Below are 25,414 nucleotides of genomic sequence, written 5' to 3'. Positions count from 1 at the left end.
TTTCAACCCTCTCCTGGGAGCCCTATGCTCCCAATTTACTCAGGAAATCTTGTCTTTTTCTACTTCCCATGTAGATAAGATCTATGTATGTTTCTCTAGTGTCCTCATTGTCTCATTGTTGTCTAAGTTCTCTGGCATTGGGATTTGTAGGCTGGTTTTTCTTTGCTTTATGTTTAAAAACCACCTATGAGTACATATGGTACTTGTCTTTCTGTGTCTGGGTTACCTCACTCAAAATGATGTTTTCTAGCTCCATCCATTTTCCTGCAAAATTCACGATGTCATTATTTTTTTCTGCTGTGTAGTACTCCATTGTGTAAATGTACCACATTTTCCTTATCCATTCTTTGGTCAAGGGGTATTTAGGTTGTTTCCAGGTTCTGGATATAATAAACAATGCTGGTATGAACATAGTTGACCACATGTCTTTGTGGCACGATTGAGTATCCTTTGGATATATACCCAAAAGGGGTATTACTGGGTCTTGAGGAAGGTTGTTTCCTAATTTTCTGAGAAATCACCACACTCACTGACATCCAAGGGGGCTGTACCAGCTTGCATTCCCACCAGCAACGCAGAAGTGTTCCCCTTACCCCACAACCTCTCCAGCATAAGTTATCATCCGTGTTTTTGATCTTGTCCATTCTTACAGGTGTAAGATGGAATCTCAGAGTTGTTTTGATTTGCATTTCTCTGATGACTAAGGATGTTGAACATTTCCTTAAGTGTCTTTCAGCCATTTTAGATTCCTCTGTTGAGAGTTCTTTGTTTAGGTCTGTGCTCCATTTTTTATTAGATTATTTGTACTTTTGATGACCAATTTCTTGAGTACTTTGTTTATTTTAGAGATCAAACCTCTGTCTGATGTGGGGTTAGTGATGATCTTTTCCTATTCTGTAGGCTGTTGTTTTGTCTTGTTGACTATGTATGTCCTTTGCTTTACAGAAGCTTTTCAGTTTCAGGAGGTCCCATTTATTAATTGTTTCTCTCAGTGTTTGTGCTTCTGGGGTTATTTGGGCTGTGTTGGTTAGTTTAGTCAATTCTTCATAAACTGGAGTCTCTTGGGAAAGGAAAACAGCAGTTGAGAAATTGATCCCTTTCGATTGTCCTGGAAGCATGTTTATGGGGTTTTATTGATTAGTTATCAATGTAATAAGGCCCAGACCTTAGTGGGAGGAGCCACCCTGGACAGGTGGTCCTATACTGTATGAGAAAGCCATCTAAACAAGCCATGAGCACCAAGCCAGTAAACAGTTTTCACCCATGGTCTCAGCTTCAGTTTGAGTTTTGAGTCCCAGTCTTGGCTTCTCTCAGTGATGAACCGTAACCCATTGGCCACATAAACTCTTTCCTCCCAAAGCTGGTTCTGATCAGTGTTCTCTGAACTGTAACAGAGACACAAACTGTAACACATCCCTATCCAAAGCTCCTTCCCCCACTGGCTCCATGATTGATTTTTTTCTTTTCTTTATTTTTCTTTTTTTTCCTGACTGTCCTGGAACTAACTATGTAGATGAGGCTGGCCTTGAACTCACATAGCTCTCCACCTGCCTTTATCTCATAATGCTGGGATTAAAGAGGTATACCACCACAGGCCACTTCCCTGCCATAATTTGTATTAATGTACTATAGGTTCTACGTGACTTGCTCTTCCCTACAAACATCCCCTCACCCATCTGTACCGTCTTTGAAATTGGCTCTTTTGCTTGGTGGCTTCCTATGTTAGGAACTTGGAATCCTGAGTTCATCTTCAGATTAATTTGTAATATTAAGGTCCTTTGATGCCTTTTCTCATATTTTTGTGTCGGGATGAGGGGTGGAAGTAATCCTGGTATTTCTTATTTCCCATCCTGTCGTCATTCCTTGTTTTGCAGCACTCACTGCTACTGCTGCCCTCTTTGCTCCTCTGCCACCCACAGTGTAGCTATTGGTCAGCCTGCTTTTCTTTAATAGCAAAACAATGTTCAGACTCTTGCTTTTCAGCGGCACTTTTGAAAGGAGAACACATATAGTTTCTATAGCTGGATTTTTTGATAAGCTTAAAATTCATATGTATTTTTTTAAATTTGATTTAATTTAAGATACACTTACCATTTCTTCTTCCCCTTTTTATTTTTTAATTATTTTTTATTGATTTTTGTTGAGCTCTCTGACTTCATAAAAGACACAGTGAACTCCAAACAATGCAGGGAAGGTGATGTGAGAACCAAAGCAGGCCTAGCCTTCTGGCCATTTTTTGAGTAGGAGACTCAAAGAGCAGACTACTTTTTGTTTTGCTGATGGCCAGTGACAGCTGTGATCCATGTTCCTGCTCTATCTGGATCGTCTTTGGGGAGCTGCCATTTTAGGGAACTGAGCTTTTCCAGAGCTGATTTATCTGTGAACCCCAATTTATCTCTTTCCCCTTCCAACATAATCTAGGGTCTCTAAAAGCTTGTAACACGAAATACCTGTGATTTGTGAAAGAAACAATCAGGTGGGATAGATTATTCAAAAATCTGAGAGTTGTCTGAAGCAACTAAACAGGAAGTCACTAGCTTCAATAAAACCATGTCTGAAGTGTCTCTGAAAGAATAGGCAGTTTACAAAGCCTGTTAATTTCCAAAGGGCTGAATGTTTTGTTACATCCCTTGTTAAAGCATTATAATCATTTTCTCTTATCTTTAAGGCATAGATATGACTACTTAGATGATTTGAAACTACTCTAAAAACATGAACTAAGCTAATCTCTGCCTCATTTCCCCCTTCATTACTGTCAATGTAGTATTTACAGAACAAGCACGTTGATTTTAAGACAGAGAAGCCACTGATGACCCTCAAGCTTGGGCAGTCCAGTAGCACTCCTTGTGATAATGAATATGCTTAGCAAGGACAGCAGCCACAGTTACATGGCACTTCTGAGGGAAGGAATTTAAAATTGTACTGAAATAAAATTAATTCAACTGCTGACTGTTGTCGTGGTTCTGGTTTCCTGGTGACCTTAACCATGCTGCTTCGCATCTTTGGGTCTACCTTCTTTGAATATGTCACTCAGCACTAGAGATGAAAAGCCTTATATACATTTCAATCCTTTACTGCTTGCTTTCCTCTTCCTAAAATATCAGGTACTAACATGCAAAGAGTTCCTATGCTAGGGCCACATTTCTATTTTTAATTATTTGGGGATCACCTTGCTGCTAAAATCTATAAAAGACGTTAAGGACACTGTTCTGTCACTACTTGAAACCCCATTCTTCATCTTCTAGAAATGAATATATGTATTATGTGTGTGTTTGTATAACATATAAACATATATGATATATATATATGCATTTGTGTATGTGTATATGTTTATATGTATATGTATATGTAAAGCTGTTCTTTTTCCCTTCTTGCTTCTCAGCTGAATTTCACTTTAGTTTGTACTTTTAACTTAGGAATGCCTTTTAAAATTCTTTCCTACATGTATCCTTCAAAACAATTGGTCAATATCTTTATTTAACGCTCATTAAAACTGCTAATTCCTAATGTTGCCTCATCAGGGAAGGAGGGTAATGGAATACAGATAAAGTATAGGTATTCAGTGAATGCATGTTAGATGACAGCTGCTTTATTAATATCCTGTATTACCAACAGAATAACAATGCAAGGGTCAAAAGTAAGATGACATTATAATTACTGTTGTATAGAAGCATGCTGCGCCTGTCTATATTTAAATGCATATATTACAAGACAGTAGTCGAGCTTATACTCTCCTTGTGTTGAATGAAGATGACTCAATATGTCAGATTCACTTGTATCTATAATTAAAGGGTATTTAGTGCCTTTACTGTTTTTATTAACATTAAAAGTTAATCCATGTGCAAGAAGCAACATGTATTAAATGTTAATTTTCCAATTTAAAAATATATAAATAAAAAGCAAAGTACCCTACCTTTTGATTACCCCAATAGTGACTTCCACATTCTTCTTACATAGTCCATATGCCCTCCATTTTAGTGTCCAGTCTATCTACTTCTCCTTCTAATTTGGTTATTATAGTGTTTCTGCTCTCATATTTTCATTTGTTCTTTATTTTATCTATTTCATTACAGGTATTTTCTCTTCCTTCACTGGAGCTTTCTATTTTTTCCATTTGGGTAAAGAGTAGTGTCTGAGGGTTTTCTGTTGTTGTAAAAAGATACCATGACCACAGCATGGAAAACATTTAATTTAAGGTGTGGCTCCCTTACTGTTTTAGAAGTTCAGTCCATTATCATCATGGTGGGGAGCATGGTGGCATACAGGCAGGCATGATGCTGGAGAAATAGCTGAGACTCCTACATCTTTTAGGTAACAGGAAGTTGACTGAGACACTTGGTGGTGTCCTGAGCATGGGAAACCTCAAAGCTTGCCCCCCACAGTAGCACACCTCCTCCAACAAAGCCATAGCCACTCCAACAAAGCTAAGCCTCCTAATAGTGCCACTCACTATGAGATTATGGGGGCCACTTATGTTCAAGCCACCAGAAGTAGTTTCTCACACAAGCGTGTTCAGACTATCGGCTTTAAAATCCTTACCCAATACTTTCACACCATTGTAATCCTGATGCTGTCATCCATTGAATATTGTTTCTCAATTTGAGATCCTTTTGATTCTTCGTTATATGCAGTTTCATTGTCATTGAAAATGGATATTTTCATTTCATGTCATGAGACACGGGATCTCATTAAAATCATCTGCTTTTGTTTGAGTCTTTAACCTTACACTGTACAAGCTGGGGGTACAAGGTAGCTACTGCAGGTGGAGTTAGAGTGCAGATTCCCCTCTTGACCTCACTTGATATCTGAAGATGGAGCTCTTTATTATGGCAGAGTGCGGCTCAACGTCCTTGCTGTCCAGGAGGCTTCCTCTTGATACTACCCTTAGAAGGAGGGTTCAGATATTGCCTGGTAGCAGGGTAAGTTTACCCTTAATATATCATCATAATTTACACTTTGTGGATGAAGAGGTAGCTTCATTACAGTTGACTGACCTGAAGGTAGATCTTTGTGTTTGGCTTTATGTGAGAACTACCTTCTTGAGATGTTGGAGTACCTTGTTTCAGCTGAGTGAGGGTAGAAGTCACTCTCCCCAGCTGCTGCTAGAATGGATAGTAGGGTTACATTGTTTTCTCTCATTCCAGAGTAGAAGAGTTACGTCTAAACATTTTCCATCCTCCTAGGCTCTCTCTTTCCTGGCCCTTTGGTTGCTAAGCTTCAGTCATGTCTTTTTGCTTGGGCTCCTTCAGGTCTTTATATGGTTGTCAGCTCTTTATATGGTCTGCCTTGCCTCCTCTTCAGTCTTATGGTTGCCTTATTTGTAGTGTCTGCCAGTTTGGGTTTTATTTTATGAGATAACTTTAACAACAAAACCAAGTAGAATACCCATGAAGAAGCATCATTTAATAAACCAATAATACATGTTGGTTGAACAAATTTGGGCCTGTCTATCTATTTATCTATCTGTCTGTCTGTCTGTCTGTCTGTCTGTCTTTCTGTCTATCTATCATCTTTCTATCATGTATTATTTATAAAGGTATTCTCTATCCATTCATCATCTATCTATAAATAGTTCACAGTATGAAATATGCTTCATATGTCATTGTTAAATATTTCAAAGTGAAGTGATGTAGATCATTTCTCACTCCCACAGTAAGATAGCCACATCCCTTTTTTTTAATAATATAGATACCTCAGTATTTAACATTATGTCCTTTTTACGAGTGAGAATATTTAATATGTTTGCCTCTCAGTGATTGTATAAGCTTTCCCCACTCCATTTATTGATGCTAAAATACTTAAAGAGTCTTTTAACATCTACCATATTTAGATTGTCTAGTCCAGATATACTGGCTAATATGGGTGAATATATGATGTAGTCATCGCAATTAGATAGTCTTTGAAGAATGACATTGATGATATGAATCTGTTCAACAAAGATGAAATTGTCTGTGTAGACAAAAAGAAAACAGAGTGAGTGTGTATCATGTGCTTCAGAAGGGACACTGTCATCACACAGCTGCGTGTGGTGTGAACATCTGGTTGGGATGTACAGTCATCTTGACTCAGCTCCAAAAGCCACACCAGTGTTGCCCGGCCTACCATTGGATACATGGGTACATCTTTGGGGTACTATCACTGTGAAGAAACACCATGGCTGAAGCAAGTTGGGGAGGGCTTTGGTTTATGTGGACACACCATAGTCCATCAGTGGAGGAAGTCAGGATAGGAACTCAAACACAGCAGGAAACCGAAGGCAGCAGCTGATGCAGAGGCCATGGAGGAGTGCTGCTTACTGGATTGTTCTTCATATATTGCTTATCCCGCTTTCTTATAAACCTTAGGTTCACCATATGCAGATGGAACAACCAATAATGGGCTAGGACCTCCTGCATCAATCACTAATTAAGGAAATGACTTTTAGGCATGCTTACAGCCAGGTCATAGAGAGCCATTGTTTTCAATTGAGACTCCTTCCACTCCAATGACCCTAGCTTGTATCAAATTGACATAAAACTAACCAGCCCATATGAGGACAGCTGCTGTGTTTCATAAGTCTTCATGCTATTTCTTTGCTTTTATTTTCATTGATGGGATATGTTCTGTCTTCTTGGTTCTTTCTTTCATCATCAGTTACCTAGATGTTCTGAGGATGGATGCATCCACTGTTTAGTGCTGCTGCATTACTCTTCTGGTAGTTGTATATCTTAGCACTGCTGTTCTAGTACAGAGAAAAGGAATTCTCTGTGTGTGTGTGTGGTAACCTAGATTTAGCTCACTAGAGGAGAGTTTTGTAAATCACGTTCTGGTTCCTCATATCCTGACACAAGTGATAAAATTAGGCTCGTTTTGAATTGCCAGGAGGTGAGAGAGAATGAAATTGAAGACCTGGAAAGACTCAGAAATTCCTCAGTGTTGTTACTAGGGTATAGAGACTGGGTTTTTATACCCCATCATTCTCCAGGGTAGAGCTACACTCTACTCTAGAACGAAAGCCAAAATTTTCTACAAAGGGAAGGCTAGTAAATATTTCAGTCTTTAGGGCACACTGTCTCTGTTTTTAACTTATTTCTACAATTGTAGCACAAAAGCAAATGGATAATACTTGAATAAACGAGCATGACTGTGTTTCAGTAAAACTTTATTTATGGACATATTTATATTTAATATTCTCATGTGTTACAAAATATCCATTTTTTTCTCAGTAATTTTAGATTTATTATTTTGTGTATGAGGCTTTGTTTTTTTGTTTTGTTTTGTTTTTGCCTGTGTGTATGCATATGTATCATGTCAGGACAGTATATGATCCCTTGGGACTGGAGTCAACAGTCAGGTGTGAGCCACCAGGTGGGTGCTGGGAATTTCAAACAGGTTTCTCTGCAAGAGCAACCACTGCTTTTAACTGCCCAAGTCAATTCTGTAGCACCTACAACCATTTTAAAATGTAAATTATTCTTTGGTCACTGGCCAGATAGCAGCAAAGTAGGCTGGATTTGATTGACATACCTTGATCTCCTTATCACTAGCATGGTAGATGTTTACTGGTTAGGTTATTTTTGCCCAAAAAGACACTGTGTTCTCTATTAGTCGAACAAAAGTATTTTCACATTTAACTCTTGGTATTCAGGTACCTGTGTACATACATCTTATGATTTATGATAAACATCCACAAGTTATCTAGGAACTATTGTTGGTGACATGCAGTCACAAAGAAGAAATGCTTTTGCTCTCACTTCTTCACAGTGGTTCCTGCATTGATTCTGTCTCTGATAACTGATGTTTTCTATAACCATATCCTTCATATGCCTCTTCCTTGTCAGTTACTCCTGTGCTTCTCCAGCTTCTGAGTCATGATGAAAGGATGAAACCTGGACCAGAATATTGTCCTACGGCCAGTTTTGCCTTTTTTTTTTTCTCTCCTTTTGGGAGAGCTAAGCAGTCATCTACTGTTGGTTAAAATGGAGTAATACACTCTACAAACCATATAAAAATTGCCAACAATTTGACTCACAGTGTCACCACTAGCAAATGGCAGTTCTTTTCCTGTGCTCTGAAGTTTGAAGGTTAGTATTTAGGGAAAAAGTCTGATTCTCTCAAAGATGTCAGCAAATGGGACCGTTTGTCTCTTGACCACCTCTCACATATGCAGCCATTCTAGACTTCTCTTGAATTCCAGGTAAAGAGAAGAGGGAAAACTAATATCAAAAGATGTCCTCATGTGTCCGTTCCAGTACTTTTCCCTCCCCTCAAACTCCTGCTCTCATGTCCTCTGCTCTGGCATCTGTCCACGGTCACATGTGTCTGCAAGGGTGGCTGGGAAATTGAGGCGGGTTTTGCCGCTCTGCCGTTGGAATGGATGAAAGGGGAAAGTACTGGAAATGTGTTTGTATGTCCAGGTGTCTACAACTAAGAGAAGTAGAGCCCGTGCGATGATCAGGTTGTTTTGTTCAGGGACTTCTTCTCCAGCTAGAAATGAGACATGCACATGCAATTTGAAACAGGCTACCTTAATTCTAGAAACTAATGATAGGGATCGTAATATCTTTATTTCTAAGACCATTCATTCACATGACAACATTTATTGGGTGCAGCTATCTATAGCTATTTAGGCTCTTTGGGAATAAAAATGAACAAGAACATCGTCATTCTGCAGATGATAGTCAAGCATATCAAAATCGTTCTGTAGTTCTGTCATTTCTGTGAATTGGGCAGGTAGTTTGGAAGCAACCTTTATTTGCTGTTCTGAAAAATACATAAGTTATTCAGAAGGCAACCAGGATGAATAGGATTGAATCAGAATCATTCCATCATGTTGAGCCTTTTCTTTAAACAATGACTTGGTATCTACTGTTAAATTGGTTATTTGGCCAGGCACTGGGTGTGTAAAGCTCAGTAAAATGTAGTCAGTATCTCCTGGGAACTATTGGGAATCTAGGTGGTCATGTTTTAAATGCTTGCGATGCACAGCACATACACGCAGAGACACATTCCGATCTTCTAATAAGAAAAAATGTGAATTTGTCAGCATTGTTTAGGTAAATACACTGAGTGCAAGCTTAGTGAAGTCTTCACAGTAAAAAGAAGAGAGCATTAATACTGCCCAAAGGGGTTATCCATTCAGATAATGTCAGAGAGTGCTGCGTAGAGATATTAGTCCGGCCAAGGCGGGGTCACACACACACTTCAGGCATCTGAATTGAAAGTGCTACTGAGCCATTTTACTCTGTGGTTTTATGGGAAATGTTTGCTCATTGTCTCTGTTTAAGGAAAAGCCTTGTCAGAATATGGAAGTTTTGGACATGAACAAAGCTCCATTTATGTTTCATGTGTCTGGAGTTAGGAAGGGTTGGGAATTTGAAAGACTTCTTGGCAAAGTACGCTATAAATCAGTATAGTAATTTGGTATATATTGTGATTCTTCTTATACCTTTATCTATGTCTGTATCTATATATATATAGCTATCTGTCTGTCTCTCTGTCTGTCTGTTTATCTATCATCTATCTATCTATCTATCTATCTATCTATCTATCTATCTATCTATCTATCTACCTATCTATCTTTATCGTTACATATCATTGGGAGAAGACAAAATGAGCCTAGTACTTCCTTGCTTGCTGCTGTCATCTAAGTCATATCTAAATAGCATTCCGAGAGGTACAGCTCTTAAAGGACCAAGTTTGTACCAGGTGGTGGTAGTGCAGGGTTTTAATGCCAGCTCTCAGGAGGCAGAGGCAGGCGGATGTCTGTGAGTTAAGGCCACCCCTGCATACAGAGTGAGTTCCAGAACAGACTTCAAAGCTAAAAAGAAAAGACCTGTCAAAAAAAAAAAAAAAAAAAAAGACTCAGCTTGCTTTAAAGAAATTGGCAGCCCAGTTTGGATGGAACCTAGTGTGGTAGTGATTCCTTTTCAAGAAAGTTCTAAAGTATTGTTGAGCTGTTTTTTCTTTCCATATGTATGTACGTGTACACACACAGTACACACACATGTGTGTGTGCATAGAATCCATAATATCAAAAAGAGTTCATGTACTGTCTGAGAATAACAATGAGGGTACTGACAAAGAAAGTCTGGAGCCTTCGAATAACAATTGCTTGAGAACTTTCCTTTCTACCCATTGGTAATGACGTAATGGATAGAAGTGAGAGTGAGCGTGGTGGGGTTTTGTTTACTTTTTAAAAAATGGTTATTATGGTAAAATGCAATTCCAGCCCTTCTAAGTGTCTTGTGGTATATAAGACATTCATACCAAGTAACCATCACCACTGCCAATCTGCAAGACCTTTTCATTATCCCAAACTGGAACGTGCATGTCTGTCTCTTCAAAGCCTCACCCACCCACCTTTTCCTCTACCCCAGCCTCTGGGTAACAGTTGTTTCATTTTTGAACTTTGTGGATTTGAGGGCTCTAATAAAAGTGGATTCATGCGAGATTTGTTCTAAATACTCATACAGTTTTTATCTTTTTGTTCCCTTTTTGGTTTTCTTGAGACAAGGTTGAATTCTGTAGTTCAGGCTGACCTGAAATTCATTATGAAGCCTGGGCCTCAAACTCATGACAGTTCTCCTGCCTCGGTCTTCCAAGAGCTAGAACTGTAGACGTGAGTCACTACCCAGAGCTTCATTTGTCCTTTGTGACAGACTCATTTCATTTAGCATAATTTCCTCTGTTCATTCACTTCATTTTCTTCTCTCAAGACCTTATTCATGTTGAAAATGAAATCACAATTCCATTTCATTTGTCACACTTTTACCAGCTCTTGCTCCATCCAGGGACATTTAGATGGTTTTACCTTTCTGTTTACCAATATCACTCTTTTGTTTTGTTTTGTTTTGTCATCCCCAGCATCGACCCAGACTTTCATATTTTCTTGATATTGGTTCATGTTAGGGACTCTTTGTAATATCAGCTCCCTTGTTTGGGAAGCCAGCCTACTCGCCATACATGTCAACCGAGACATCTCCTTCAGCAATAATCCTTTGTTTACACTGCCTCATATGCCTATTCTCAGGAGGAACTGAATGCCCCCCAAATACACACACATATGTATATATATATGTATATATATATATATATATACATATATATATACACACACCACATGGGTGTATTTGCCTCCCAAACCACAGTTGCAGATTCTAGGAGGTCAGATATGCACAGTCTCATATTTAGTGTCATTATCTCCACTCTCAAAACTCAAGCACTGCATATCATATACATTTAAGAAATGAAACATTTGTTCAACTGTAGAATGGACCAGAATTCTCCTCTTTTTACACAGTCATGCCTTAAACCAGTAGTAAAGTTTTCTCCACTAGGAAAATATTTGATGTTCAAAGTATAAGAGAGTCTATAAACAAGAGGCATATATAGTTTCTTGACTTTCTATACACGTAGCCTTATTCATCACACAAATACTTAAATCTCCCATAGCTGTTCCCTCCTTGACTGCAAACCTAGCATTGATTTAGTTTTTGCTCTTGGACTTATTTATTTAAAAGTACTTCTGATAGATTGTTTTGTTTTCCCTGAAATTTCGTGTGCCTGATATTTACAAATCAAGCAATGTTCCAGTGGCCTCTTCTAAGGTGTAACCTTCATCTCTGCTCATCATGTACAAAGCATCCCCTTTTGCTTTCTCGTTTCTGTCTTCATCTCTACCCTTGCTTGTTTTCACTAAAGTTATTTACTCAATTTAATGGGCTCAGCTGCTCGGGGTTCAGCTTTGAGACACCCTTCATGTTTCTTTGATTTTTCTCAAATATTCCTCTGCTTAACAAGTTTCTAGTTATTGAATTGACATCATAGAAAGCTTGAATTCTTTACCTAAAGGTTTTCCTGTTATGACTTTTATTTAATGTATTAGCATTGAACATTTCAAAATGAAAAGTCCAAATCCAAAACATGTGTTAGAAAGAACCTCATTGTTAAAAACAATTAGCAAGGGAAATCATCACCACAAGTGTGTATGTATCTATCGTGGTGTTAAGATTCCATTTGGAAGACATCATCTTCCCTTCAGATGCACCTGCCTCTCAAGAGGAAGGTGAAAATTTAGATTAGTGCACAGGTAGAATGAAACTTCTTTCTAAGGGAGGGACCCATGAGACTAGATGAAGAGAGTCTGGAAGCCTCATTTGGCGGGAGGTGATAGAGTGAGAAAATCTGAGGTGATGGAAGCTTATAGCAGTTCAGTGATATTCCCACACCCTGAATTTCAATGCAGAAAGCAACAGGGAATCATGCTGGAAGAGAAGGATCAAAGCTGGGCATTTTTCTCTCCCTCATTAATGTCTAATTCCATCCCATGTGAATCTACTATCTCCCTACAGAAACACACCTTTTTGGTATAATCACAATTTTAGGATACGTAATTGAATATTCATTTTAAATAGGTTAGTCTTTGGAGATGTAAAAACGGATTGATATTAACAGTAATTAGTTTCATGCTCTTACAGGTTCTCTTTCTATCACTGTAATTTGAACGTTGTAGCTTGTTCTCCAATCTTCATTATATTCTGACTCTACTGAATAGCAGCAGCAGTGAGTGTTGGGGAAACTGAGGGTAGCTGAATTTCAGTTGGCTTAAGTTCACTGTGGTCCCATCAAGGGTTTCAGTTCAATAATGAACATGTTATTCCCTTTCAGCCAGTAGGAAAGGATTAAAGTTTAGAAGATGATTTGGGGAAAGAACGATGCCTAAGTTCTCTCTTATTCAAGGTAATGCTACCAATAGCAACATGGAGAGACGGGGAGGGGGCTCAAGGTCCTTTAAAGGATTCTTGAACCACAAACTCAGCTAGGTTGGGACTTGTACTTAGACAGAACTTTCCATTATAAAAGCTTACAAGTTTCCTTTCTATTTAATCTAGTTTGGATGTGCTCATCTCTAACTCAAAATCATGTGCATTCCAAATGATCCTTGATCTTTGTGACCTTCTGCAGACACCTGTGTGACCTTTTGTGACCATAACCCTTTTGAGCCTCATTTCCCTTATCTGAAAAATGAATATAATTATGTCTGGCTGAGTTTTTCATGAATATCATTTGAGGTTCAGAACAAAGCCTGAGGGAGGGCACATGAACTGATACTTCCTGAGTGCTTAAATTTGTGATGGGACTGTTCATTGCTTTTAGGGAAGCTAAAGAACTAGGGGAAGAGAAATCCACTAATAATATCTATATAAAATGGCAGGAAATCGCATGCCTGTGATCTTCCTTTCAGTCAGATGGTTTAGATTATTGGGTATTTATTTGCCAAGGAGCCCAGTATGCCAGGGAAAGGTCACAGGTGCAAGGGTGAAAAACAGTGTTTTAAAAAGGTACATAGGGAATTCACATTAAAGGCAAAACTTAAAGACTGAGTAGGAGTTAGGAGAATAATGGAGGACATTTTAAGCAAAGAAAGAGGTACAGATATTTGAATTAGAAAAGGACTTGGTGAGGAGAAAAAGGAATCACATGAACAAAGCATGGTGATTAAGGGATATTGGGTGTGGGGGAGAAGCTGGGAAGGTCAACAAAGACAGAAAACAATAGGATTTGTTGGAGAAGATGAAGCTCTCTGAATTATCTGAGTGTGAAATGAGGCCACTAGAATGCTTCAGGCAAAGGATTCTGGTGACATGATAGACACACATTTATGTTCCTGGGTCTTGAGGGACAAGAAGAAGCAGATGAATTAGGTTGTCGGTCTAAGCATCTGCTGCCTGCTTTGCTCTACAGTGGGGACAGTGGAAATGGAACCGGGGATGCATTTGAGCAGTTGTTTGAGCTCCGGCTAATAATGTTGGTGGTAGCTGGGAGGGATTGTGGTGAATCTTGGGAGAGTGAAGTCATGAATGACTCCTCAACTTTGGGGAAATCAACAGGCAGATGTTTCTTGAATTTTTCAGGCAAATGGATGGAGCTAGAGAATATCATTTTGAGTGAGGTAACCTAAACACAGAAAGACAATGATCACATGTACTCACTCATAAGTGGTTTTTAAAGGTAAAGCAAAGAAAACCAGCTTACAAATCACAATCCCAGAGATCCTAGAAAACAATGAGGACCCTAAGAGAGACATACATAGATCTAATTTACATGGGAAGTAGAAAAAGACAAGATCTCCTGAGTAAATTGGGAGCATGAGGACCTTGGGAGAGGATTGAAGGGGATGGGAGAGACAAGGAGGGAATCAGAGAAAAATGTTGAGCTCAATAAAAATCAATGAAAATAAAATAAAATACAATTGAAAAAAGAAAACTGAAGTCCAGTTTTGGGCATGTTCAGATTGGGTGCTTCCTATATCAAAAGCTATGGGAGTCAATGGTACCTGGTAGTAAGAAAGTGGAGAATGGGAAGAAAATGCCGGACCTCCCTTCTTTTGGGAAGTATTCTCTCAAATTATTCTTCCTATAAAACGGTCTTCAAAACTCAGTAAGAAGAGTGGGGACCGCAGCCTGGATAGACAGACTGGTGACAAATGCAGGGGTGAAGAATGGAAAAGGTGACCAAAGAGGAAGAATGAAAAGGGGGACTCTCACGATGCTGGAATATGGGTGATTGTCAGTGAATTAATGTCTTAGGAGAGATAAGAGGGAGATTCTAGTATTTGACTTTGACCTATCTGAGATCAAAGAGCTGGTGATGTGGATGAGAATTTAAATCTTATTGTTCTGGAACACAGAGATCTGAAATACTTTATTATGACACATTCTAAAACACATGCACATGGATGCCATGGGCACACATGCAAGTATACAGACCCATGTGCAAAAGTGGTGGTTTGTGGGAATTTGTCTAGGGGAATATATGATTTTCATAACACTCATTGCTATTTCTTAGATAAAATTGGGTATATAGGAGGAGTTTATCCATGTTTTTCAAATAAATATATAAAAATATGAGCCCCAGATTTCATTGGTAGAGATAGTCATTTCAGAAGATACAGAGACTAAGATGAAAAATTGAAGCTATTGGACTTGAGTAGTCTAATTCCCCCGCTTCATCTTTTTTTTTCTTTTTTGTAGCACTGATGACATTAAAAAATCGTGAGTTCATTTGTTGACACAGTTCTTAGAATGTTCCACTTGTGTTATTTAAGTCCACATTGGAAGAGTCTACCACAACAACAGTGTATACACATGCCCACCAAATATAGGCAGAATGAATTTAAGAGGATAGATTGGGTGGATGTATGTTTTATAAATAGAGGATTTCATTAGGGTGCAGGGTGTGAGCAAGTTCTAGATGAAGGCAGAGCAATAAACTAGACTGCAGGGTTGAAATAGCTAAGCGGGAGGCAGTAATGGCATTACCTGATCTGGTACTCCATCTGTAATGCGGGTATTAGCAGTGTGCTCAAAGCAAAAGTCTCTGGAATTGAGGGATTTGGATTTTTGCTTCCAAGCTCAAGATTTCCCACAATGCCATATTCTTTCCTCACCTATGCTATTTCTTGCAGTCATTAAACCACCTCTCAAACTCACAGAAACCTTGTTTCTACCCACTTAGGCCTGATGAAATATTTTCTGTCACAGACACTTTCTCTGTATGATTTGTTTTCTGAGATCTATGTATTTCTCTCTCCTAGCTCTCCACTGTGGTTTGACTCCGAGGGGTATTGATCACCCTGCCCATGCTGAAGGAATTAAGCTGCAGATTGAAGGTGAAGGTGTAGAATCGCAGTCCATTAAAAACAACAATTTCCAGAAGGTGCCTGACCAAAAAGGAACCCCCAAGAGACTGCAGGGAGAAGCTGAGACAGCAAAGGTGAGCCACTTGCCAATGAAACACTCAAAGTCTGAAGCTGTGCCCTTGCTAAGCTGTGGTCCAGCTACAGAGAGAAGGGCTGATGATGCTTTTGCTAATCGCTGATGTATCTAGTAATCTCAGTGCTGTGTCTTGCTGATAAGTGATAGAAAATGACAGTGTTGACTGAGTTACCCTGAGTGAGATCAAAATGCACGTAGAAGGCTCTGGACCTTACAAAAATAAATTTTTAAATCTTCTTTCTTTTTGCACAAGTTATGTAACTTTAGGTCTCATATTCTTCCTCTATAAAGGCATTCTAAAATCGGCTTCCTCCATTAGTATGAACTGAGCTGAGTTTCTGATTTTGTACCTTTGAGGGCTTTTGCTGACAAAATCTGCTAATTATAATAACAGACTTTTGTAACATATGTACGTGTATGGCAAATTTAAAGGGACTCGGTGCAGGGGCTTATGTATCTTTAATCTTGTGTCTTTAATCTTTTTGTGAGTCACCTGATAGTAAAACTTAGTTAATGAAAGACGCAACTGTTCTAGTTTGACTTTTTAGTCTTTGGCCTAAAATGTAGGCACCATACAACTGATGAAAGTATGTGTGGAAAGTAGATACCAAAGAGAGGGGTTCTGAGTGCCAATGAGATTTTTGGTGAGTACAGTCTCTTAAAAAGGCTTTCTCTTTCTTTAAAGTCACCATGTGCAAATATAAAAACCCAAAACCAGACATTACACACACACACACACACAGAGAGAGAGAGAGAGAGAGAGAGAGAGAGAGAGAGAGAGAGAGAGAGAGAGCAGACAGAGACCTTGGTGCAGTCAGCCTTAAATGTTTTTTTTTTTTTCCATCAAGTCTCTCCCCTCAGACCTTAAGAAACCCAGCAGAAGAGGAGGCAGAAAAAGTGTAAGACTCAAAGGGAACAAAGGACACCAAGAAAACAAGTTCCTCTAAATCAACATGAGCAACGTTCATATCAACTCACAGAGGCTGAGGCAGCATACACAGCGTCTGCACTAGGGCCTCTGTGTATAATATTATGGCTTCCAGTTTAGTGTTTTTGTGGTATTCCTGAGTGTGGGGATGAGATTCTTGTGCCTTCTCTTGGGCTCTTTTCTTTCTGTTGGTTTGTTTTGTCCTACTTTGATAATGATGGTTTTTGTTTTATCTTATTGTATTTTATTTTGTTATATTTTATTATTATCTCATAGAAGCCTGTTCTTTTCTAATGAGAGGTAGAAAGTGAGTGAATCTGGATGGGAGGGGAGGTGGTGAGGAAATTGGAGGAGTAGAGGGAGGAGAAACTGTAATCAGGATATGCTATATGAGAAGAGAGTCTACTTTCAATTAAAGATGGCAAAGCCACTGTATGGATGTTTGTGTGAACTCAGTGAGGATATCCATGCCAGTTGTCGAAGATATCCACTTTAACTTTCTCCTTGGAAACTGAGGGAATTAATCTTCATAGACATTGGTACCTCTCTCTGTGGACTCCCTACCAGAGAATTTCCATTGATGCTTGTTGGGGCAGTCAGTGTGTACAAACCTTAGAAAACAAACATAAGAACCCAAGGACAATCAGAAGTAGCCAGGCCATCTGACTGTCGTTCTGTGGTCCTCTCACCTCTCCCCCAAATCGTGTTCAGTGTCAAAATGCAATTTTGTTTATGCTTTACCTACGATTGTGAATAAAGACTGTTATTGCTTCCTCTATTTGGCTGGATAATTAAAAGCTGATGACGTTACTCCTATGTATCTCTGAGTGGGAGGGAAGAAGTAGTGAGTGATCGGTGAGGAAGCTATTGCAAGCACTTTGCCCTGAATATTTCTCCGGAGAGAAATAGCCCCTTAAAGGAAATTGGTGAATGGTCTACATTTGGCTTGTGAGCAGAGCTGGTGATAAGTGAGCTTTACCATGGATCTAAATATCATCAATCTCTTGTGCTATACAGGTATCCAGAAGATCCAGGAAAAAAAAATATCCTCAGGGTCTTACTTTACTCCGAAGATAAACAGAGCTTGTCTGAGTTAAAGGATGTCTATAATATTATGAGTCCAACTGGGAAAAAAAAAAGAAAACTAATTCTTGATATATCGTTTTATTTTAATTCAAATGTAATTGAATATTTCCAGATTATACCTCTGCTCTTTAAACATATTTACAGAAAATTGATTCAGGTCATATGTGGTTTGATTGCTTCTGAATTAATGTTGAATATGTGACTTTCTGCTTCTGCAGAAAATTCCTACAGTTCTGAGAGTAGCCCTCTGACTCGGCAGAGCCATTTGTAAGTGCTTTGCTGAGAGCATAGTTCTCTTAAAACTGAGGAACTAGTACAAACCTTTTTGAAACAATAGAGCAATTAGAAACTATGTTCATTGTATTTTGTCCAATCATCTACATACAATAAAACCCCGAAACAAGAAGATTCCAGGGTGTTTTGCATTAGAAATTTCAATAACTCATGGACAGAATTTCACAATTCAATTCCAAATGCCCAAGAATGTGTCCATCTCTTCGTAGAGGGCTAGTGGATGAAGATGGTTGCTGGGGATACGGAGTGACGGAGACCTAAGGTGATGCCGGCAGATCTGGTGGCATTACAACCTGAAGTCTTCCCCACGAGCTGTTCAGACTTATTTTGTGCACACATAGACATGCTTCCGTTTTCTCTTCTGTTGTTTGTAGAGGGCCAGCAGACCGTGGGCCATCTTCTTTTCTCTTACGTAGGTAGTTGAATCTCTGCTCCCTTGACCTACTCTTAACTTACCCAATAAATCTCTGGCTCAAATATGTGCATTTAAAGCCACTCAGTGGTGCAAAGGGACACATATTTTTTTTTTCCTGTAAGATAGTTTAATATTAGTTCCTAACATTTTCAGGGGGCATGACTTTCAGGTCAATGAATCTCTTTCTGGGAATGTATCCCAAGGACATAATAAGATATGCAAAGGTGGATATAAAATAGTGGTCAGCCCAACACTGTTTGTTATATGAAAATATTTCAAAACACCTTGTTTCATAGCACATTACCTAAAGAAGCAATATATGCTTATGTAGTGGAAGAGAGTGCATCCTTTTAATGGTACAGAAGTGCTGTATGTATTTATGTAGAAAGATAGAGGTGATAATATTTTAAATTGGAAAGGAATGTTACTATGGGGTATGTAGTGTTAAATATGTTAAAATGTCCTTTGAATAAGGGCATCACACATGGGGAAGTGTTTAGTCTCCATTTTGAGAAGTGATATATATTGAAGTTGAGCTGAAGGGAAGCATTTTACACTTCTGGTTTGTTTGTCAAGATAAGCAGAATTCTGCTTTGAAAGTAGCATTCCTTCATGCATACTCTGATGGTTAAAACTCTAGCATCATTAACAAGCAGAGGTAGGTGGATTTCTGAGTTCAAGGCCAGCCTAGTCAACAGAATGAATTCTGAGACAGCCAGGGCCACACAGGGTACACAGATAAATCCTCTCTCAAAAAATAAAAACAAACAAAAACATATTTTAAAAATGATTTTTATGAATTAGCATCAGCCCAAAGGCAGGCAGAATCCTGGCTGTGCCTTACCCTGGGATTCTGGTCTGTGTTATCACAAGGGGTATAAACAAACTGGGAAATTACATAGTCCTGATTTCTAAAATTAATTTTCTTGGTGTTTAATGAGAGCGTCACCTTGTATATTCTTAGATTTCTTTAATATAAATTTTATGAAGTTCAGAATCTTTCTTTTCCCTCCAATAATGCTAATCCCAGGGGTGAGGCTTTTATTTATTCACTTATTTATTTACTTTCCTTCTCATTTACAGTTCTGCCTCATGCTTATATTTATAACATCAGCTTTTATGTTTTACAGTTCAGAAGCCTGGTCATTTAAGTGGCTCACCAAACTGTAGTTTTTGTTTAATAACTGCAGGAAGAAGGAGCTGAAATATCCATCTGATAGCTCTAAATTTAGGGCTTTTTATTGCCTAAACATTAAATGAACAAATGATCTATTTATTTGAAAGGAAAGATGCAGTCTGTTGCGCTTAGACTCTAGCCAACTAGGCACCAGAAGAGGTTAAAAAACGCTACATGTATTCTTTACTCCTCAGAGAGAAGCACAGCAGATCTTGATTGTTGTATTATATAAGGAGGAAACAATGCCAGCATCTAAAGCAGTGAAGAATTGCCTCACTTGGCTCTGGCATACATTATGTGAATCTTTGGCAGTAGATAGCCTTTTCTCATTAGGCTAATATTAGATTCAGTTTGTATTTCTTTGGCACAGACTTAAAGGAGCTGGCATGGAACTTGGTGCTAGAGGCAAGAGAAGAAGAAAGCCCGGTGGTGTGGGTAAGCCATGGGTGGGTAGACAAGAATGGACTGCAGGGCAACTGGGAGAGATTTGTAACAATGAACAGGAGTCATTAATCTGGGATCAAACAGAAAGCTGAAAGAACTTTGACTCGAGTTAAGAAGATGAAGAGCGGGGCACACTTAACCTTGATCATGTTACATTGTTTGGCGGCCTCTGAGAAGGTTTGTGGCAGTTTGGGGGATAGAATGATGTCATTCCTGGCTATCTGTACATCTTGGCTCAGGGAACAAGAGTGTCTCCACATAAAGCTGCCAGCCCAGTGTAATGTCACCAGTGATAGGAAAGGATGCAATGCATGTGACACATAGTGAGTACATGTTTAATGAATTGTCCAAGGGTCAGAGCAGGAGTGAAGAGCAAAAATGACTTCATGCTGTATGAGTCCCCAGCTCCCAGCATCCCCACTCCATTGGGTGTTTGGACAGATCTCAGCAGAAGCCACAGTAAGCTTTCACTCAGAAATGTATTTATTACTAATGTGTTAAGCCCTGAAAACATTACCATAATGTGGTACATTTCAGCCCCTGATTCATGGTATAGTCAACAAAGAGGAGACTCTGATAATCTTGCTCAGCCTAAACATAGTAGGGAGGGCCTAGGACCTTCCCCAAAGCAATGTGACTTACCCTCTCTGAGGAGTGGATGTGGGGGGTAGGTATGTGGAGGGAATGAAGTGGGAACTTAGATTGGTATGGATAATGAAAAAAGATAGTTTGTTTTCTTTTTTAAAAAAATTAAAAAAGAGAAAAGAAATAAATTAAAAAATAAAAAAAGCGTATCTGTTCACCTTACGTACAGGTTGAGAAGGGAACTGAGAAGTAGACATTACCTAGGGTTTCTGCAGACCTTGAGGTTCAGCACGAGCACAGCCTACCTTAAAACAGGTTCTTCCAAGTGAGAAACCCATGCTAGCGAAGCAGTTTACAACACATTTGTGGAGACTTGGGCTAGTGATACTCCTCTGGTGAACTAGGGCTACATGGAGTTACTCTTGAGATTTCCAAATGGAAAGTGGGTATATTTAAGAGAGATGGAGCATCCGATAGTGGGTGGAGCAGAGGGTCCAGTCATCTCTCCATTGGCAGATCTGATACAGCTCAGATAGGCCTAAGAGGATGGCATTTGAGTTCTGGAGGTGGATGCTCATACTCCACAAAAAAAAAAAAAAAAAAAAAAAAAAAAAAAAAATTTCTAGCCTAAAACTATGGAGATCCATTCAACACTGAAACCGGGAAGAACTAATACAGTCTTAACAGGATTGATTGCGATGCTTCAGAATTGCCTGTCTCTATATGAAGGTTAATTTTCATAGAAAAACAGGGGACTTTCACAATAGCATTTGGTTCATGCTACAGTTAGAATGAAAAGACCCACAGTTCTTGACAATGAGGCATGTGGAGAAGCCTAAAGGAATCAGGAGCCCTAGCCAGCCTTTCCAAGCGAAGGATTAAGAAGCTGATGTTGCAGAACTACACTCAGGTGAGATCAGGGTGGTATAAGATCAGCATTCAAAAGGGGTAGAAGGGAGTCTTGGACTACACCCTTAGCAAGAAGTCTGACACTAGTGCCTGGTAGTTGACAAACACCCTTCATTTCTAAGGAGAGACAATAATTTATTATCATATGCCCCCCCCCCCCCGTGTGTATGTATGTGTGTGTGTGTGTGTGTCTGCCTGTCTCCCTCTCTCTTGTTCCACATTATAATGTATCTTATCTATAAAATGTGGATCGTCCGTATTGCTTTCTCATTCTTTCTTGTTCCACTTTCCCTAATCTCCCAGACTGTAATTGTTGCTGAGTTATGAATATAGGAGCTCACGTGAGGATTTAGAACAGAGATTTGAAACCTTCTTGTAAATGACCATCCAATAATTGCCTCTATATGGTAGACACTCTTATGCCCTAATATTGAAAAGGCGGGTATGTTTCATTGAGATAATGAACCATCCAATAAGTGACTCTGTATGGTAGACACTCGTATGCCCTATAATATTGAGGAGGTGGGTATGTTTCGTTGAGATAATGAGGTACTTTAGACACACCTCTGTGTCTTCACGGTGGCACAGCATGTGGACAGAACAGCTTATCAGTGATGCCAGGCTTGTGTGCTGCATCCCTTATTGTGTCTAGAACTGTGTGTGGAGATGAAGATGTAGAGAAATATACTTTAAGTTGTTTTAAAGAAAAAAACATTCTTTTTTGTCTTATTTTATCAGGATACAAAAGGTCATAGCGTATGTTCTCTTTGAACATAAAGTACCAGAGGTTTATAATTGTTAAGATCAAAACCAGAATAGTACATAAATAATTCAGAACTGTGTTGTTATCATTGGTGCATGGTCTTATTGTTTGGATATGAAGCGTCTCCCCCAAATGGTGTCTGTTGAGAACTTGCTCCTCTGCTAGTGTTTTGGGGGGTATGTTCTGGAAACCCCAAATCATAAGGTATACCCAGATGAAGTAGGTCACGGAGAACAGGTTTTTGGAGTGTTTTTGTCTCTTGCCCCTTCCTATGTCTCTTTTTGGTTTCTTTCTTCCCCAAGGTAAACAGCCTCCTACATACTCACTCATCCTGCTGTGATAGAGGAAAACTTCTGAAACTATGAACTGAAATAAACCTCCTGGAATTATTAAATTATTAATTAATAAACATTAGATTTGTTTAGGTCAGGTATTTTAACACTCCTGAAAAAAAAAGCACACATGGAAAAGACAAAGATTTCTACAGTGCTGACAAATTAGACTGAAATTGGCTATCATGTTAAAATGCAAATGGCATAGGGACTTCTGTCATATAAGGTGACACGGTCATCGACAAGTCCCATTCATTCTCCCCATTACTCGTTCTGAAGTCCGTGCCTGGTCTCCCCTCACAGCCCTCACGCTGCTATTCCTCACTGTCTCTTTTCCACGAAGCACATCAGTAGCTTCTTTAATGGCTTCTATTTTGCTTGCTCTTGTTCTATGGGGACCCAGTCCTCCTCTAGCTGTCACAAATGGGAAGACTCCATTCCCTTGCTTACTATCCTTGATGCTTTCCCAGAGTGCTTCAGGTAAAAGCCTAAGCTTGCAGCATGGTCGATAATACATTTAAAAGCTTCAGCCTCGCTCATCTCCTATCGAGACAAACTTGCTTCCTATCAGGCGCTCCCCTAGCAGCCTGGGCTCTTGACAGAATCGCCTTCTATTTTCTTGAATGTGTTTAGGTAATTCTCTCTGGAGAATGGTTGTACTCACCATCTTTTTTGCCATGATGCATTTTCCCTTTGATCATTGTGCATTTTTCTCTCGATCTAGATCGCAACTCTCCCGTACCTCTTAAAGAAGTCTGTGCTGGACCCTATCTCCATACCCACAATAGCCCCTCAGTCACTCCCTCAGGTGTCGCTCAGTTGGGTGTCCACCATAGAAGTTCTGTCTGAAATCATCTTGTTTCTTTTCTGTCTTTCCATGGGACCTCAAACTCCTTGAGAGCACTTTTGCCCTCGCTCATAGCTCTACCACCAATGTCTGCTAATGTGTCCAGCATGTGGTTAGGATTAACTTGTTGATAAATGAAAGATAAAGCTGGTTCGTGTGACAAAGAAATCTCTTACCTTTCATAGTCTATTTATTTTCACAGTTATTTCATTATCTTTAGCTTTACCAGCAGAAATCTACAGATAAATCTTGGGTCCCATGATGGCTGACTGTATTGGGGGAGTGTATGTGTACACTGGTGTATATAGTAGGATATTACATGGCATATACATGATCCATGCTTAGTCACTCTTGTAGAATTTACCCTCAACAAATCCTGGTTGTCTCACAGCCTAGGTAACTACCTGACTGAAGAGTGTGGCTAACTCTTCAGTCTTCATTTAGATAAAGACTCTGCAGCCTTGGCATCAGATTCTGCTCTCTACAGCTCTTACTGTCCTCCAATATTTCAGATGGCAGAAGGCTCCCTGAGGTGTTCCGAACCTTCATTGTAAGGATTTCTGACTCCTTGGTTTCACTCTAGTCTTCTCGAACTTGTCAGTACTTGTAGAAATCAGTCCTTAAATGATTAGGAATTCTGATTTAAACTGGAAAATTAGGCCAGTGGGCATGGGGGGGGCAAGTCCAGTAATGTTAAATCCAGGACTGAAGGAATAGTTTTCAAGTGTTACTTTGGCAGGTCCCCTTATGGGCACACTATCATAGCAAGCTGGGACTGCTTTCATCAAATGCTGTGACCTAGGTGGCTTCAACAGTAGACATTTTTTCTCATAATTCTAAAGCTTAGGAAGGCTAAGTTCAACATGCTAGATGATGTGTTCTGGTGAGAGTTCCCTCGGCTTGCAGTCGGCCAGCTTCTGTCTGTGTCCTCATATGGCGAAGAGAGAGTGAGCTCATGCCTCCTCCTCTTAAAACAAAAGTCATCTTCTATTATAACCTCATCAACTGTAATTACCTTCCAGAATCTTCCTCTAAATTTATCAAATCCAGGGAAAGAGCACCAACATAAGACTTTTCAATGCACAAGCATTCAGTTCTTGACTTATACCAACTAAGTGTTTTAGCCAAATGCAAAATGTCTAAGTTTTAAATTAGTGTTTGACTAAAGTTTGAATATGGTCATAAAATGGATGTCTGACAAAGAGTAATAAATCTGAAATGTTAATATTTATTTATTGCAACTTAATTAAAATTATACAGAAGAGTTTTACAATTTGGCGTTGTAGAGCATTGATAACAGTTTCTTTCTTACAGCTGTCACCTACAGGGGTGATTATGTTACATATTCATAACACTGAAAATGAGCTCCATCAACTGGACGTTAGTGAATGAGCAAAATACACTTTCTTCCTGCCTCTGATAGGTAACCGTACTTCCAGTGGCTGTACCCCAACCACCAAATCATTCGGCTTTTTTCCTATTAATGGCCAACAGCAAGAGTAGGAGCCTGGATTTGCCATGTTGTTTGATGGTCATGATGCATTGAAGCATTCCTATAAACTAAAATTTTGGGTCATTCTTCAAGATATTTTCTAAAAACTCCCAAGTTATTTAATTTTGTTACCATCCCTTTATTTTTCTTTGTAAGCAACATTTTCATAGCCCGACAGTTAAACCTGGTTCTCACTTCGCCCACCAGGATGATCTTTCCCTTGCACAGGTCAGACTCGCACCTTGACATCCTTTTGCTAAGCTTCCTCCATTTACTTACGGATTTCTCTGATTAAAAGGCCACGGCCTTCCAGCATCCTCTCAGGCCATATGGCTGTGTCCTCTAGCGAGTCATTCCTGTCGTTTGCTACTCCACTTTTCCATG

The 25,414-nt window shown here is 39.3% G+C and overlaps 1 protein-coding gene across 2 annotated transcripts in view; it reads left to right on the top strand.

Moving 5' to 3' along the window:
* Positions 1-25,414, top strand: part of Samd12 (sterile alpha motif domain containing 12) — a 389,239-nt gene that overhangs the window by 22,351 nt on the left and 341,474 nt on the right. For both annotated transcript variants that reach the window (XM_038344117.1, XM_038344116.1), the window contains exon 2: positions 15,578-15,756. In XM_038344117.1, coding sequence (XP_038200045.1) covers positions 15,578-15,756 — 179 coding nt within the window. The remainder of the gene's footprint in view (positions 1-15,577; positions 15,757-25,414) is intronic.

The sequence above is a fragment of the Arvicola amphibius genome, chromosome 9 (assembly GCF_903992535.2).
Source record: "Arvicola amphibius chromosome 9, mArvAmp1.2, whole genome shotgun sequence".
NCBI lineage: Eukaryota > Metazoa > Chordata > Mammalia > Rodentia > Cricetidae > Arvicola > Arvicola amphibius.
The sequence above is the reverse complement of the archived record's forward strand: the minus strand, read 5'-3'. Positions and strand labels throughout refer to the sequence as shown.